Source organism: Nannospalax galili, unplaced genomic scaffold (genome assembly GCF_000622305.1).
Source record: "Nannospalax galili isolate Female #2095 unplaced genomic scaffold, S.galili_v1.0 scaffold469, whole genome shotgun sequence".
Taxonomy (NCBI): Eukaryota; Metazoa; Chordata; class Mammalia; order Rodentia; family Spalacidae; genus Nannospalax; species Nannospalax galili.
In genome coordinates, this window is record NW_008359443.1 from 697,080 (window position 1) to 710,400 (window position 13,321).

A 13,321-nucleotide genomic window follows, 5' to 3' on the forward strand; every position below is an offset into this window, starting at 1 on the left:
TACAGTAGCTGTTCTGTGCTACATTGGGCTTTAGGAAGGAGCAGGAAAATGGTTCTCTCTAAAGGACATCAAGCGTGAGGCATAATCCCATGTACCCTCCAGTCAGACACTCCGATCTGATGGTAGCATTTGTCCACACAGAGCGGGGATGTGGGCTCTGCACCTTTCCCCAGGTACTGCTGTAGGTAACTATCAATGGGTTGGGATTGATACAAAAGACAAAATCAGTTTGCTACTCTGGGGGCACAGAGGGTCTCTGCATGAGTTATTTCCACGTTGCTACAACAAAATATCCAACAAGAGCAGCTCAAGTGTGCAAGGGTTTGTTTGGCTACAGTTCGAGTGTCCAGCCCACCACGGAGGTGAAGGCAGAGTGGCAGGAGCTCGAGGCTGCTCACTACTACATCCACAATCAGGAAGCTGAGGTGGATGCTGGTGCTCAGCTGGCCGTCTCCTTTCTATTCAGTCCAGGACCCAGCTCAGGGAATGGCACCACTCACATTCAAGGTGGGCCTTTCCTTCTCGGTTAAACCTCTCTGGAAATGTCCTCACAGACACATGCAGAAGTGTGTCTCCTAGGTGATTCCAAGTCCAGGCAAGCTAATAGTGTAGATTGCCATCACAGTCTTCACACCTAAGACTCTTCAGTTCTTATTGGGGTAAGAGAGGAAACATTATCATTAAGTGAGTTTATTCACTCACGTGCTAACCTATCATGGATGTACCGTTCCCTTATAACTCCCAAATCTGTCTCCACTGATCATAATGCTTGAACTCTGCTAAATGATTCAAAATCTATGAATATGGTAAACAAATCTCTGATAAGTGTAAGAAGGAAATGCTGGGGCTGGAGAGATAGCTCAGTGGGTAAGAGCACTGGGTTCGATCCTAGCACCCACATGGTGGCTAACAACTGCCTGTAACTTCAGTTCCAGGGGATCTGATGCCCTCTTCTGACATTCATTGGTATTGCATGCATGTGGTGTACTTACATACATGGAGACAAACACTCATACATATAAAATTGAAATAAATGAATAAATTTAAAAAGAAGCAAATGAGCCATTGGCAAATGAAGGTCTGTCGGAATCAAAGGAATTGCATTACTTGAGTTGGTAACCGATGAGTCGTTTGAGAAGGGCAACGACAAGATAAGAGACTCCAAGGAAGTGATTTTTGTACTGAGTTGTATGGAAGAGTAGGAGATGGCGAAGTCAACTGATATTTTTATAAGGATGATGCTTTCTTTATGATGTGCAAACACAAAATGTGAAATGAAAGGTCCCATATCACACTATGAGACAGTTTTGTCATAAAAATTTTGTAAGAAAACCACCTGGTTTATTCTTAAGCGATTCTTGGAATAATGCCCTTCCATGTGGTGCTAAATTTTATAATTTCACTACTTGTTGTTAATTCTAGTTCCCATTTTAAACTGACTTACCACATGGCTTTTTCCAAGTAGTGTTTATTCCCTAACAAAAGGATCTTCTGTGCAGGTCACATGATCTGTCGACAGTCCCACTAAGGTGGTGTGTTCTCAGTATGTCTGTAGAATGAAAGTGGGTGCTGACCATCTTCTGTCTTCCATTTAGCTATTAATGGCTACATGTATGGCAGCCAGCCGGGCCTCAGCATGTGTAAGAAAGACAGAGTCTCCTGGCACTTGATTGGGATGGGCACCGACACGGACATGCACGGAGTTTATTTTCAGGGCAACACCATTGACCTGCGTGGGACTCATCGAGATTCCCTGGCTCTGTTTCCCCACATGTCCACAACGGTGTTCATGCAGCCAGACCATGCAGGTAAACATGGCAGGTCCATCTAGGTGACCAAATTCCAATTCATCCTTATGAAGTCCTCCTCTAGGAAAGATTCGTAGACCTTGTCGCGTCACAGACTAGAAACAGGTACAGTTTTGACTCAAATTAGGGACACTTCACCAATGCAGCTAGAAAATTCAGTTTAAAAAAAATTACATAGGGGGCAGGAGAGCTGGCTCAGCGGTTAAGAGCACTGGTGGCTGTTCTTGCAGAAGACCTGGGTTCGATACCCAGCACCCACATGGAGGCTAAAAACCATCTATAACTTCAGTTTCAGGGGATCCAATGACCTCTTCTGACCTCCACAGGCATTTCAGGACACAAGTGCACTTAATATACATGCAGGCAATACACTCATACACATAAAATAGAAAATAATAATATAAAAAATAACATAAATTTCAGCCCGACATGGTTGATATTTTGTAGAGAAATCTAGTTGAAACTTCTTTCTCATTTTCATATGACATGCTACACATGAGCCCCTCCCTGGCTCAAGGCTGCAATGAAGTAATCCATTTGACTTTACACGTTTACCTGCTTTCTAATTTACAAAGTCCTTTAGGGCATAATCCCGCACTGTGGTCTAATTTAATCGTTGCCTAAGCCCTTCCTCTCGAGGTAATTAGTTCTCTGTAAACTGGGCTGGGTTGAGACAGTCATAGGACTGGCTGTGAGCAGGTGTGTGTTAGCAGGGCCAACCCAAAGAAGCCCTTTCTTGGTAACAACACTGTGATTTTTTTTCTACTACAAATGTGGCTGTTTTTCTACTTCAAATGAATTTCATGCAGTTTTTTTTCCTCCGAAAGTACTCCAGTTAAAGTAATTTATTTCCCATGGGATCTGCTTTTAAAATACCATGAAACCAGTGTTTTAAAATTGTCTTACCGGTTAGATGTAGGGATAAAATGTGCGAGGTTGCTAGGGCCAGATCAGCAGCAGCAGCAGCATGGCCTGATGGGCGCAATGCCAAGCCGCTTCTCTCCCAGGTACGTTCAAGGTGTTCTGCTCTACCTTGCACCACTTCGCTCGAGGCATGAGTCAGATCTATGAGGTCAGCAGCTGTGGCAACAGGGACCCTTCTGAGCCGCCCTACGGGATGCTAAGAACCTTTTTCATCGCCGCTGAAGAGGTAGAATGGGATTATGCCCCTAACAAAAACTGGGAGTTCGAAAAGCAGCACTTGGACGCAGGAGGGGAAAGGTACCATGGGGACCGCCGCCAGGGCTCTTCGGTGGGAATGCGCATGTTCTGTGGGCCTTAGCACGTGTGGAAACCTGAAAGTGTCTGGGGTTTGTCTGCACAGTTCTGCGGGCAGAGATTCTTCACCTTTGAACACAGATGATTAGTGAAGCTCCCATCTCCACCCCTAGAAGTGGGTCTGAGGCCATCCTGGGGTCACCATGTGGGCTCCTGCAACTCCCCTAGTGTCCTAGCTGTGACGGAGGGAGGGAGGGAGGGAGGAATTTGATGGCCAAGGAAGGGGCAGATGGATGGATGGATGGACAGATTGACGGATGGGTGGATTTGATGGCTGAGGGAGGGGCGGATGGATGAATGGATGGGTGGATGGTCAGACAGATGGTAGGATGGACAGATGGATGAAAGGACCTGTGAGTAAGAGTGCAGGGAAAGGGTTCAGGGAACATCAGGCTCATCGTAATGGTGGGACGGGCAAGACCAAAGGACCAACCGAGGCAGAGCAAGTGTTTGAATGCTGATGAAAGGGTGGACTGTGGTTGACCAGAGAGTGTAGGACTTGTGGCTGGTGGACACAGATCCAAGTGGGAGCATCCAGAGAGGGTTTGAACACATTGCTTTGGAACAGATCCCCAAATCAAGGTGGGAAGAGCAAATCTCTAAGCTGCCCAGAGAATCTGCAAGACGGGTCCTCCATGGGAGGTGACATCAGCCAAGACTACAAGTTGAAGCATCAGCAGTGCTCAGCCCACTCACAGACCTGAGCCCTGGTCCTCTACTGTCCTAATCCTGGACCCCAGTGACCAGGCTCCCCAGGACACACTGGGATAGAGTTAAGCAAAGGAGTCAGGTGCAGACTGCAGACCTCCCTGAAGTTAACCTCTTCCGTGTCACAACTGCCTGCTGCTTGGGTATAACTGGATGTGCAGATGAGGGAGCTTGGGTGCAGAGGATGAGGCATCAGCTGGCTCTTGGCAGAGGGGGAGCCGAACCTAGATCCAGGCAACACACCACACCGTCTTTTGTGGTCCAGTTCCTCCTCCTCGCCCCAGCCCTTCCCCAGGCACCCTCAAGTCTGTGGCATGCAGACACCGCTACACACTGTTGTCTCCACTCTCAACACACCTTTCTGCGCTTGTCGGCCTTTGTTTTGAGGCCAAGCCACTGCAACAGCACCACCTTATGGTTAAGTGGGAAAGAATCTTCAAGGTAATTGTGGAGAAAATTTGCCTGGAGGGCCAGAACACTCAAAACCCATGCAATTACTCACTGACTCACTTGGTAATCTAGACATCCTTCTGGGAAACATGTACAAGCTAAACACATGGCTGGCGCCATAGAAAATGAGGACTAATTTGGCCTTTTCTAAAACGATTATTTCACTAAGCAGCTGCCATCATCCTGAAGTAATTGCATAATAATGTTCCTGTGTGCACATCTTGGCTTAGAGTGGAGTATAACCTTCCTTATTTCTGTCAGGCGTTTTAACTTCTGTTTGAAGCCCCATCTGTCCGAACAAGCTGAAGGTCCAGCTTCAGGCTTAGGGACCCTCTACTAAGTGACATAGAAAACTAGAGGGTTCTGGTGGGAAGAGGGCAAAATGCATGAACTCTCTGCCACTCTGGTCATTGGCTGTAAGTTAGTCAAAGCAAGGCAGGATAAGGACACTGTCACACGCTCAAAGCACACCAAATTCTATAGATAAAAATGTAGCACAGGAGCCAGCAAGATGGCTCCGTGGGTAAGAGCGCTTGCTGCCTAAGGCTGACAACCTGAGTTCGATCCCTGGATCCTTCAGTGGAGGGAGAAAACCAATTCCCCAAAGTTGCCCTCTGACCACCACACATGCCATCCATGCCACATGCGTGCCTGCATGCACACACATGCTCACACAATAATAATAAAGCTCTTTTTAATGTGGCACAGAATTGAAACGGCGGCTTCTCCTGACGGCACCTCTGTTATGTGTCCACTGGCAGGCACTGAGGGACATGTGCTCTCTGTGCCCCAGTTTGTGCCCGTTTTGGCTTTTTCAGCACAAGTGCTCAAACCAAAGCCCTCATGCATGGCACACAAGCACTCTCCCCCTGGCGTACATCACTGGCTTTGTATTTTGAGACAGGTCTCAAGTTGCCTAGGCTGGAATTGAACTTGTGATCCTCCCACCTCAGCCTCTAAGCTTGGAGATGAACACTATCACACCCTCTGCTTTTGCCCCAAGGCTATTTATTTTTAAGTGTTCTCTGGAACAGGTCATCTCTGAGACTTTTAGTGTCCTGACCAGTACAGACCCTCTGCACCATCTGGGTACATAGAAGTCTTTTTTGTGAGGTTCCTTTTTAATGGAGAAGGCCTCAGGATCCCAGAAAGACAACACATGGACATCAGCACAATTCTGGGATCAGATTTGTACAGTAAGAGCAAATCCAAAAGCAGAAATTAAGCTGTTAAAGAAAAATGAAGTTACAGCCGGGGTGTGGTGGTGCCTTTAATCCCAGTACTCAGGAGGCAAAGGTAGGTAGAACTCTGTGAGATCTAGGCCAGCCGGGTCTACACAGCTACATCGCCAGTTCTAGGCCAGCTGGGGCTACAGGGAGATCCTGTCTCACACTCCCCTATCCCCAAAATTCACGAAGTTATATTTCTAACACTCCCGAGCTTGTAGACCAGCTTATGTTTAACTTAACCACCCCTAGACTCACCATAATGATCAGCTATGGAGCACTAATTATGCACCAGGCTTCTACTAAGACTTATAAATAATAGGTCATATGATCCTCACAGCACACTCAACTCACTAGATCAGCTTCTGCCCAGCGTCAGATGATGATATAGTCTGTACACAGCACTCAACTGTGTGCCTATTGCAGAGGAGGAAAGCTGGGAAACCACAGCGCGCGGCTCTAGGTCTGTGCCGGCCACGGCATTGCTGGGACTCCTGGAAAATTAAAGGGAAAAGCTGTGTCTCTTTGCAGGGAGTGTACTCAGTGCACGTACAGCCGTTGACTGCTGTGCGTGCGCCTGCGCGAACGCTGGAAAAGAAGCACGCACCGAGGCTTTTCCACGCTGACTTCATGGTCCATGAAGATGATGCTGGAGCAAATGTGGAGGGAGGCAATTTCTAACAGGGGCAGTTCAGCGGGAGCTCACAACAGAACCACAGTCCCAGCCAGGAGACTGGTAGGGTAGGTGGTCAGGGAGAGCTTCCCAGAGGAAGCAGTCTTTGAGACGGGGTATGCAGAGAAAGGCATTTGAGGAAGAGTGATGTGTTCTTGGCCGAGCAATCAGTATGAGGAAGCCGGGGGCCCCCATCGCGTTCAAGAGAGCAAATGTGCGCGATGACCAGAGTACAGGTTTGGGGGTGGCCAGTGATGGACAGTCAGGCCGGGGATGTGGCAACAGCAGGTAGTGTGAGGCCTGAGCCAAACTGAGCAGGTTTGCAGGGGGAAGCCATTAAGGGTTTCCCAGTAGGAGCAACTGGTCAGACTTAGAGCTGGGGACCACTCTGCAGAGGGGATGGGGAAAGAGGTTGTGTCAGTAGCAGGGACCCAGGTGCCCTGCTGTTGTTTAGTTTTTTCTTCATTTAGTGACAGATTAGATATACACAGACACACAAAGCTGGTCCTTGGTTTTCATAGACTTTACCTTTGTAAATGGTTTACTTGTTGAAATTGACATGTAATGCCCCACTCCCAGAGAGTGGGGTAAAAGACCAGCTCCCCAGGAAGGCCCTGAGGACCCACACCGGAGGTACCACTGTTGAGCATCCTGAAATCACCTAGAAACACTCGGGGTTCCTATGTCATCTGGAGACATCTGGAGAGCTACAGAAACACGCATGGCCAGATGCACACGTCCACAACTGAGTCCAACGAAGCATCTCCCACTCACTCCCTTGTCTGACCCACCATCAACAGATTTCCTTTGTGCTGGTCTGCGTAGTACTGTCACCTCATTTCTGTGCTTTACTGGGAGATTCCGCTGTTTTAAACGGCAGCACTGCAGAAGCACAGTCTCCTCTCCGAGCACAGCAGGGCCGGGTGTGTCTATGGAGAGTACAAAAATCCGAGACGCTGGATTCAGGCCGAGTTACAGCACTGTGGGTCAGTGTTAACACACACCAATGTGTGTTCAAGTGCCTTTAAATGGGAGCTCAGAAAACAAGGTTACAGCTCAGCACTGGGCAGATTTCTAGAATATAACAACCATGAGTAACAGGATCCACTGAATCTGAACATGCGCATTCACAACATTCAACCAGCAGGCTTGCTTGAGATCTTTAAAGTGGACGAGAACAAGGTAACCAGACTGGCACTTGTGAGACCCGAGGGAATTTAGAGTAGTGAGGGCCGCGTGTGCGTGTGTGTGTGTGTGTGTGTGGTGTGTCGGTGTCGGTGTCGGTGTCATTCGTTGGTACCAGCCAGATAAGCACAGCCTCTAGGGACCCTTAGGACTGTCTGAGGTTGGCCCTGTTCAGAGCCCAGCAGTGAGTGATAGTGATGGCTTCCAAGGGTGGCCATGGGCCAATGCTGGGCCACTCCCGTCATGACCTAAGCAGCTTTGAGGTGCTAAGTCCTAGCCCTGCTCTCAGAGAGTTATGCAAGGCTGCGACCAGACTCGGTCGCAGCCAGGGTTAGGGAGGGCCACCTCAGAGCACCCCCATACCGCTGAGACCCTCACAGTTCTTCTGATAACTTTAATTTATGATGCCTCTTATTTGCAGACATGGAGATATATTTATGAACCACACTGAAAATTGGATTGGCTCTCAGTATAAGAAGGTGGTTTATAGGGAATACACAAATGGAGAATTTGTGGAGATCAAAGCCCGACCACCACGGGAGGAGCATCTACAACTCCTGGGTATGGAAAATTTCAGCCAGGCACCATATGCCACACATGACATACATGTACACATACACACACACACACACACACACCCCACATCTTGTTAGACTGGGTAGAGATGGGAGGAGCAGAGCAGCATCCCTGCAATATCTTCCTGGTCTGCCACTATTAGGGGATGTACTATACATTCAGCTCATACAAAGAGCAGTCATGGGGCTGGGCAGGTGGCTCCATTGGTAAAGTGCTTGCTGCATGAGCATGAGGATCTGAGTTCAGATCCCCGTCACCCACATAAAAATCTGGTAACACAATGTCCCTCTGTGATCCCAGCACTGAGGGACAGAAATAGGAGGGTCCAGGTGGCTCACTGGCCACCCAGTCTAACCAATCAATGAGCTCTGTGTCTAGTGAGCTCAAAATAAGGTGGAGAGAGATAGACACTGACCAGCCTCCACATACACGGACAGAGGAGCACACCTGCACGTAAGACAGAGGAGCACACATATAACACACATACATAGAGACAGAGACGTAGTAAAATTCCAGGCAATGCACACAGATCCCTGCCTTCAGGGCAATCTTCCTGATGTCTACACACTTGAGCCTCTTTCCTTCCTCTCTTTTGAGCTGGAGAATTTTCACTGGAAGCAGGCTGCTGCCTCAGTACATCAGGCAGAATGTCTGCAGGACCTGCTTGAGGTCCTGGCTTATCTGTGCACAGTACCATGGCAACACACATAAAACCAAGTGTGAGCCAAGAGGAGCCCTTGACGTGACATAGGTGCCAAGGGAGACAGGTCTGGCTCAGGTCAGGAGGCCTGGCCCATGAACTCTCAGAACTGCCTGGGCATCTGCATCAGTGAAGCCCTTCCTGCATCCTCCCCACTGTCCCCCACCTCGGAGAACTAGACCCAGCCCCACTGGAAGAGAAAGTTTTTAAGGCAGAGGACCAATCTAGAGGACTTTTAAAATACTATTCTGCTTTTAAACACAAAGATAACTTTTCTAGTACAGCTTCATGTAGTGCTTACAATATTAAGACAAGGGCCTGGAGAGATGGCTCAGCAATTAAGAGCACTGAATGCTCTTTCAGAGGATGGACCTGGGTTCGATTCCTAGCACCCACATGACAGCTAACAACCATCTATAACTCCAGATCCAGGTGATCTGATGTCCTCTTCTGACCTCTGGGGGCATTGCATGACATGGGCGCACCTACCTACATGCAGGCATTACACTCATAAAATAAGATATAAATAAAATATTTTTAAGAATATTAAAATGAGCTGTGATGTCAGCCTGATAATTATTAAATGCCTCCTCACCCCCACCTCCGTGTTTTATTACCACTTGGCACATGAACTTGTTTGTCACTGCAGATGAGTAATTCATGAGTCAGTCAGTTGAGCCCTAAGTGTCCACAGAGCTCTGAGGAAAGGGAGTGGTCTTGCTGAGGGGGCTGGGCTCAAAGAGCAGCCTGGGCTCCGGGGGACTCCCTGGGTACATGGAAGGACCACCTCTGTCCACCACTGCTCCCTGTGTCCCATCACACTGCTAGCTAGAAGGTCTCTGCTCTTTGTTACCACCACAGGAAGCCTTGACGGTATAAATGGTAAAGACTAAAGAATCATTTCTTTTGTTGTTGTTTGTTTGTTTTAAGACAGGGTCTTCCTGTAGCCCCAGGTGGCCTGGAACTCACTTTGTATACCAACTGGCTTTGAACTCACTGAGATCCACCTGCCTCTACCTCCCAGGGGCTGGGATTAAAGGCATGCACCACCATGCCTGGCTGATTTTTATTTTTTGATTTACTTATTTTTATTTTATGTGTATGAGTGTTTTGCCTGCATGTATGTAGGTATACCCATGGAGGCCAGAAGAGGATGTAAGATCACCTGATCTGGAATTAGCTACCATGTGGGAGCTAAAACTGAATCTGGGTCCTCTGTAAGACCAGCCAGTGCTCTAACTGCCAAGCCATCTCTCCAGCCCCATGAATGATGATTTTAATGTCTCCAAACTCAAACATCTATCTGTCTCTACTATGCCTGTCCTTACTGTTTAAAAACAGGAGTTTCTTGTTCATCTTGGTCAATAAAAAAAAGAGTGCTCTACAGAAACATCCCAATTCATATTAAATATTTTCCTCTGAAGATAATTATAGGCCCAGATTCTAAATTTATTTATGATTTAGTAATGTTTCTAAGAAAAGCAACCAAAGCTGGGGCTTGCTTCAGTGATGAGTGTTCAGGCATTGCTGCATCCTGACTGGTCCTAAGTGCAGAGTATATCTCAGTCAGGGTGAATATAGAATGGACCAAATGCTTCAATGAGGAGCAGTCAGGTGTTGCCACACCCCTGACTGTCCTGAGTGTACAGTGTATCTCAGGATGAATGTGGAATACACAAAATTCCCAAGAGAGAATTGTAGGCAACAGGTGGGAGACACTTATACAATGTAGTCTGCACACCACAAGGCTGTGCCTCACGAAGGTGGTTGTAAGCCCCATGCTCTGTCAGGGCAGGCCGTGTCCTTAGCATTGCAAAATGAGAGGCATAGGAGGGCATCACCCATTCAGGCTGACCCAGCTTCACCTGGACCCAGGAGCAGGCTCATCTGCATAGGCACACAAGCCAGCTGTTCCCAACAGAAAAGTGTTCACAGGACAGGCCGGAAAGTGCACGTGTGTCAAGTTGTCATCCCTAGTTTCCTTTCTGACAGAAAACAACTTAGAGGAGAAAGGGTTTATTTGACTCCCTTCCAGGTAACAATCCATCACTGCTGGGGAAGTCACAGAAGCAGGAGCTTGAGAAGTGGTCACATGACATGCACACGCAAGAGGAAGGATGCACAGATGGGATATACTCAGCTCGCTCTCCACTTACCCAGGCCAGATCCCCACCCCAAGCAATGGCACCATCTACTTTCAAGCTGGGTCTTCTCACATCAATGAGCGCAGTCAAGACGTGATCTACTACGGGCCGACCTGATCTAGATAGCCACTCACTGAGACTCTCTTCCCAGATGATTCTAGGTTGTGTTGATAATTAAACTATCACAGCATCCACACTGTGAATGGAGAGTCTGTTGTAGATGTGCATTAGCGACATGGCTGTGAAGATCACAAATTCCTTTAATACCCACCATTCCAGAGGGTTCTTGTTACTACTAACACACCCATTTACCACTGAAACTCAGTATACCATATGAGCTATGGCTTTGCCTGGAGAGTATTGCTCAGTGGTAGTAAGAAGTTCAGCGTTTGTTGAATGAACCTTGTACACACATGCCATCATACTATTTAATCTTTACTGTAGCCCCATGGGAAAAGTCTTAGTAACATATTTTGCAGGTGAGGAAGTTGAGATTCTGATTACATGATTCACTCAAAGCCTTCAGATAAGGGAAGGAGGCAGAATTTGAGTTCAGGTTGGTCCTATTGCTAATAATGACATGGTATCCAATACTGCATAGAATTGTTCTCTAAAGAAAGTATAGGGATGGAGAAGATAACCTTTGTTTTAACCTGCCCAGTGCTGCCTGTGTTTAATGTACATTGATGTTATAGAGAACAGTGACCATACACCCAGCTGTGTTTTACCTTTAGGCCCAATGATCCACGCTGAGGTTGGTGACTCCATCCTCATCATCTTTAAGAACAAGGCCAGTCGGCCCTACTCCATCTCAGCCCAGGGTGTGGAGGATTCCGACAGTGGGAAGCGCCTCGAAGTGCCCATCACACAGCCAGGTGAGCTACACTGGAGGTCTGCTCCATCCTGACAGGAACGCCACGCTCTACTCTTCTGATCCTCGGGGTCTGGGAGAGCCATTTCCATGTGTCTCAGCCACTTCCCGGTCACTCCTGGTATAAGAGCATCACTTATCCAGTGACTAAGTATTTAGGAAATCTCCATTACAGACTTTACAGGGCAGTCAGAAATAACAATGGCCAACACACATGAGGGCTAACCTGTGCTAGAGAGCATGCTTTTTGTTTAACATAAACAGGAAAAACAAACCCTCAACCCTCCTTACAACAATCCAGCACAGCAGATGCCAGGCTGTCAGCGCTGAAGCCTCTAATTATAAGTCCCTTGTATTTTATCTGTTACTAAAATAAGAGGAGAACGCACACTGCCAGTTAAACCTTAACATGCTACAAACTTAGTATGTGTCCTAACTTTGGGTTTGTTAAAATGTGAACCTTGGCCTGGTGTGGTGGCACACGCCTTTAGTCCCAGCACTCGGGAGACAGAGGCAGGCAGATCTCTGCGAGTTCAAGGACAGCTGGGGCTACAGGGAGACCCTGCCTCAAAAAGACAAAAAAAAAAAGTAAACCCTTATAACTGATGAAATACAGTGTTGTTTCGTTCACTTAACAAATGACTGAACCACAGAGGGGTAAATGACTAGGCCAGACCCTGGGTGAGCAATGATGGACCCCTGTCCTGTTTGTTTGACCCAGGACCTATCCTCTTCACCACACATTTTTCATAAGAGACTAAAATGAGTTGTGGGGCGGGAAGGCAGCAAGATGAATCATTTCAGTAGTAATGCAGATTATGCACGCTATGAGTTTATTAGGGCAAGATGTAATTAGAGAAAGCTTTATAAACAAGGTAGAATATTGGTTGTGCTTTTTTATTGTTTATAAAGTTTATTTTGGAGGGCTGTTTGCATTTCACAGCAAAATTGAGAAGATAGTAGAGATTTCCCACCTCCTATTCCCCCCAAATACTTCATTCCCCAATAATCGACATTCTCTACTGGATTGGGTAATTTCCTGTTGCTGTGATAAAACCATGACCAAAGGCAATTTATGGAAGAAAGTGTATTTTGGTTTATGGTTCCATGAGGAGAGCCCATAATGTCAGGGGAGGCATGGCAGAGGCCGCCTGAGCAGGAAGCCAAGAGCTCAGATCAAGGACACAGTAAGCAGAGAGGGAGCTGGAAGTGGGCCCCGGCTGTGAACCCTCAAAGCCCGCCTCCAGTGACATAGTTCCTCCAGCAAGGCTGCCCCTCTTATACCCCCTCAAACAGCGCCACCAACTGGGGACCAAGTCCTCAAATATTTGAGCCTGGATATTCTTACTCAAACCACCAGTCACCAAAGAGGAACATTTGTTACATCTTGAGCCTGACAAGCATCACCCAGAGTTCACAATTTACACTAGCATTTACTGTTGGTGTGAAAACAATACGGACTTTGACAAGTGCACAGTGACCATAGTACCACACAGAATAGTTTCAGCACCCTGAAACTTTTCCAGGCTCAGCCTGTTTGTCCCACCTTCTCCTTTGATGCTGGGCAACTACTGAATTATGTCCTCCGTAGTTTGGCTTCTCCATCATGACTGGAACCATCTAGTCCAGCAGATAACTCTTTCACTGAGTGATACCCCATGCCTTTTCATGGAGCGACAGCTCACTTCATTTTAGGACTGCT

General features: G+C 47.4%; 1 protein-coding gene across 1 annotated transcript in view; it reads left to right on the forward strand.

Moving 5' to 3' along the window:
- Nucleotides 1-13,321, forward strand: part of Hephl1 (hephaestin like 1) — an 82,119-nt gene that overhangs the window by 46,290 nt on the left and 22,508 nt on the right. Inside the window, exons 11-14 of the mRNA XM_008823116.2 lie at nt 1,596-1,808; nt 2,816-3,029; nt 7,750-7,889; nt 11,483-11,623. Of these exons, the coding sequence (XP_008821338.1) occupies nt 1,596-1,808; nt 2,816-3,029; nt 7,750-7,889; nt 11,483-11,623 (708 nt within the window). The remainder of the gene's footprint in view (nt 1-1,595; nt 1,809-2,815; nt 3,030-7,749; nt 7,890-11,482; nt 11,624-13,321) is intronic.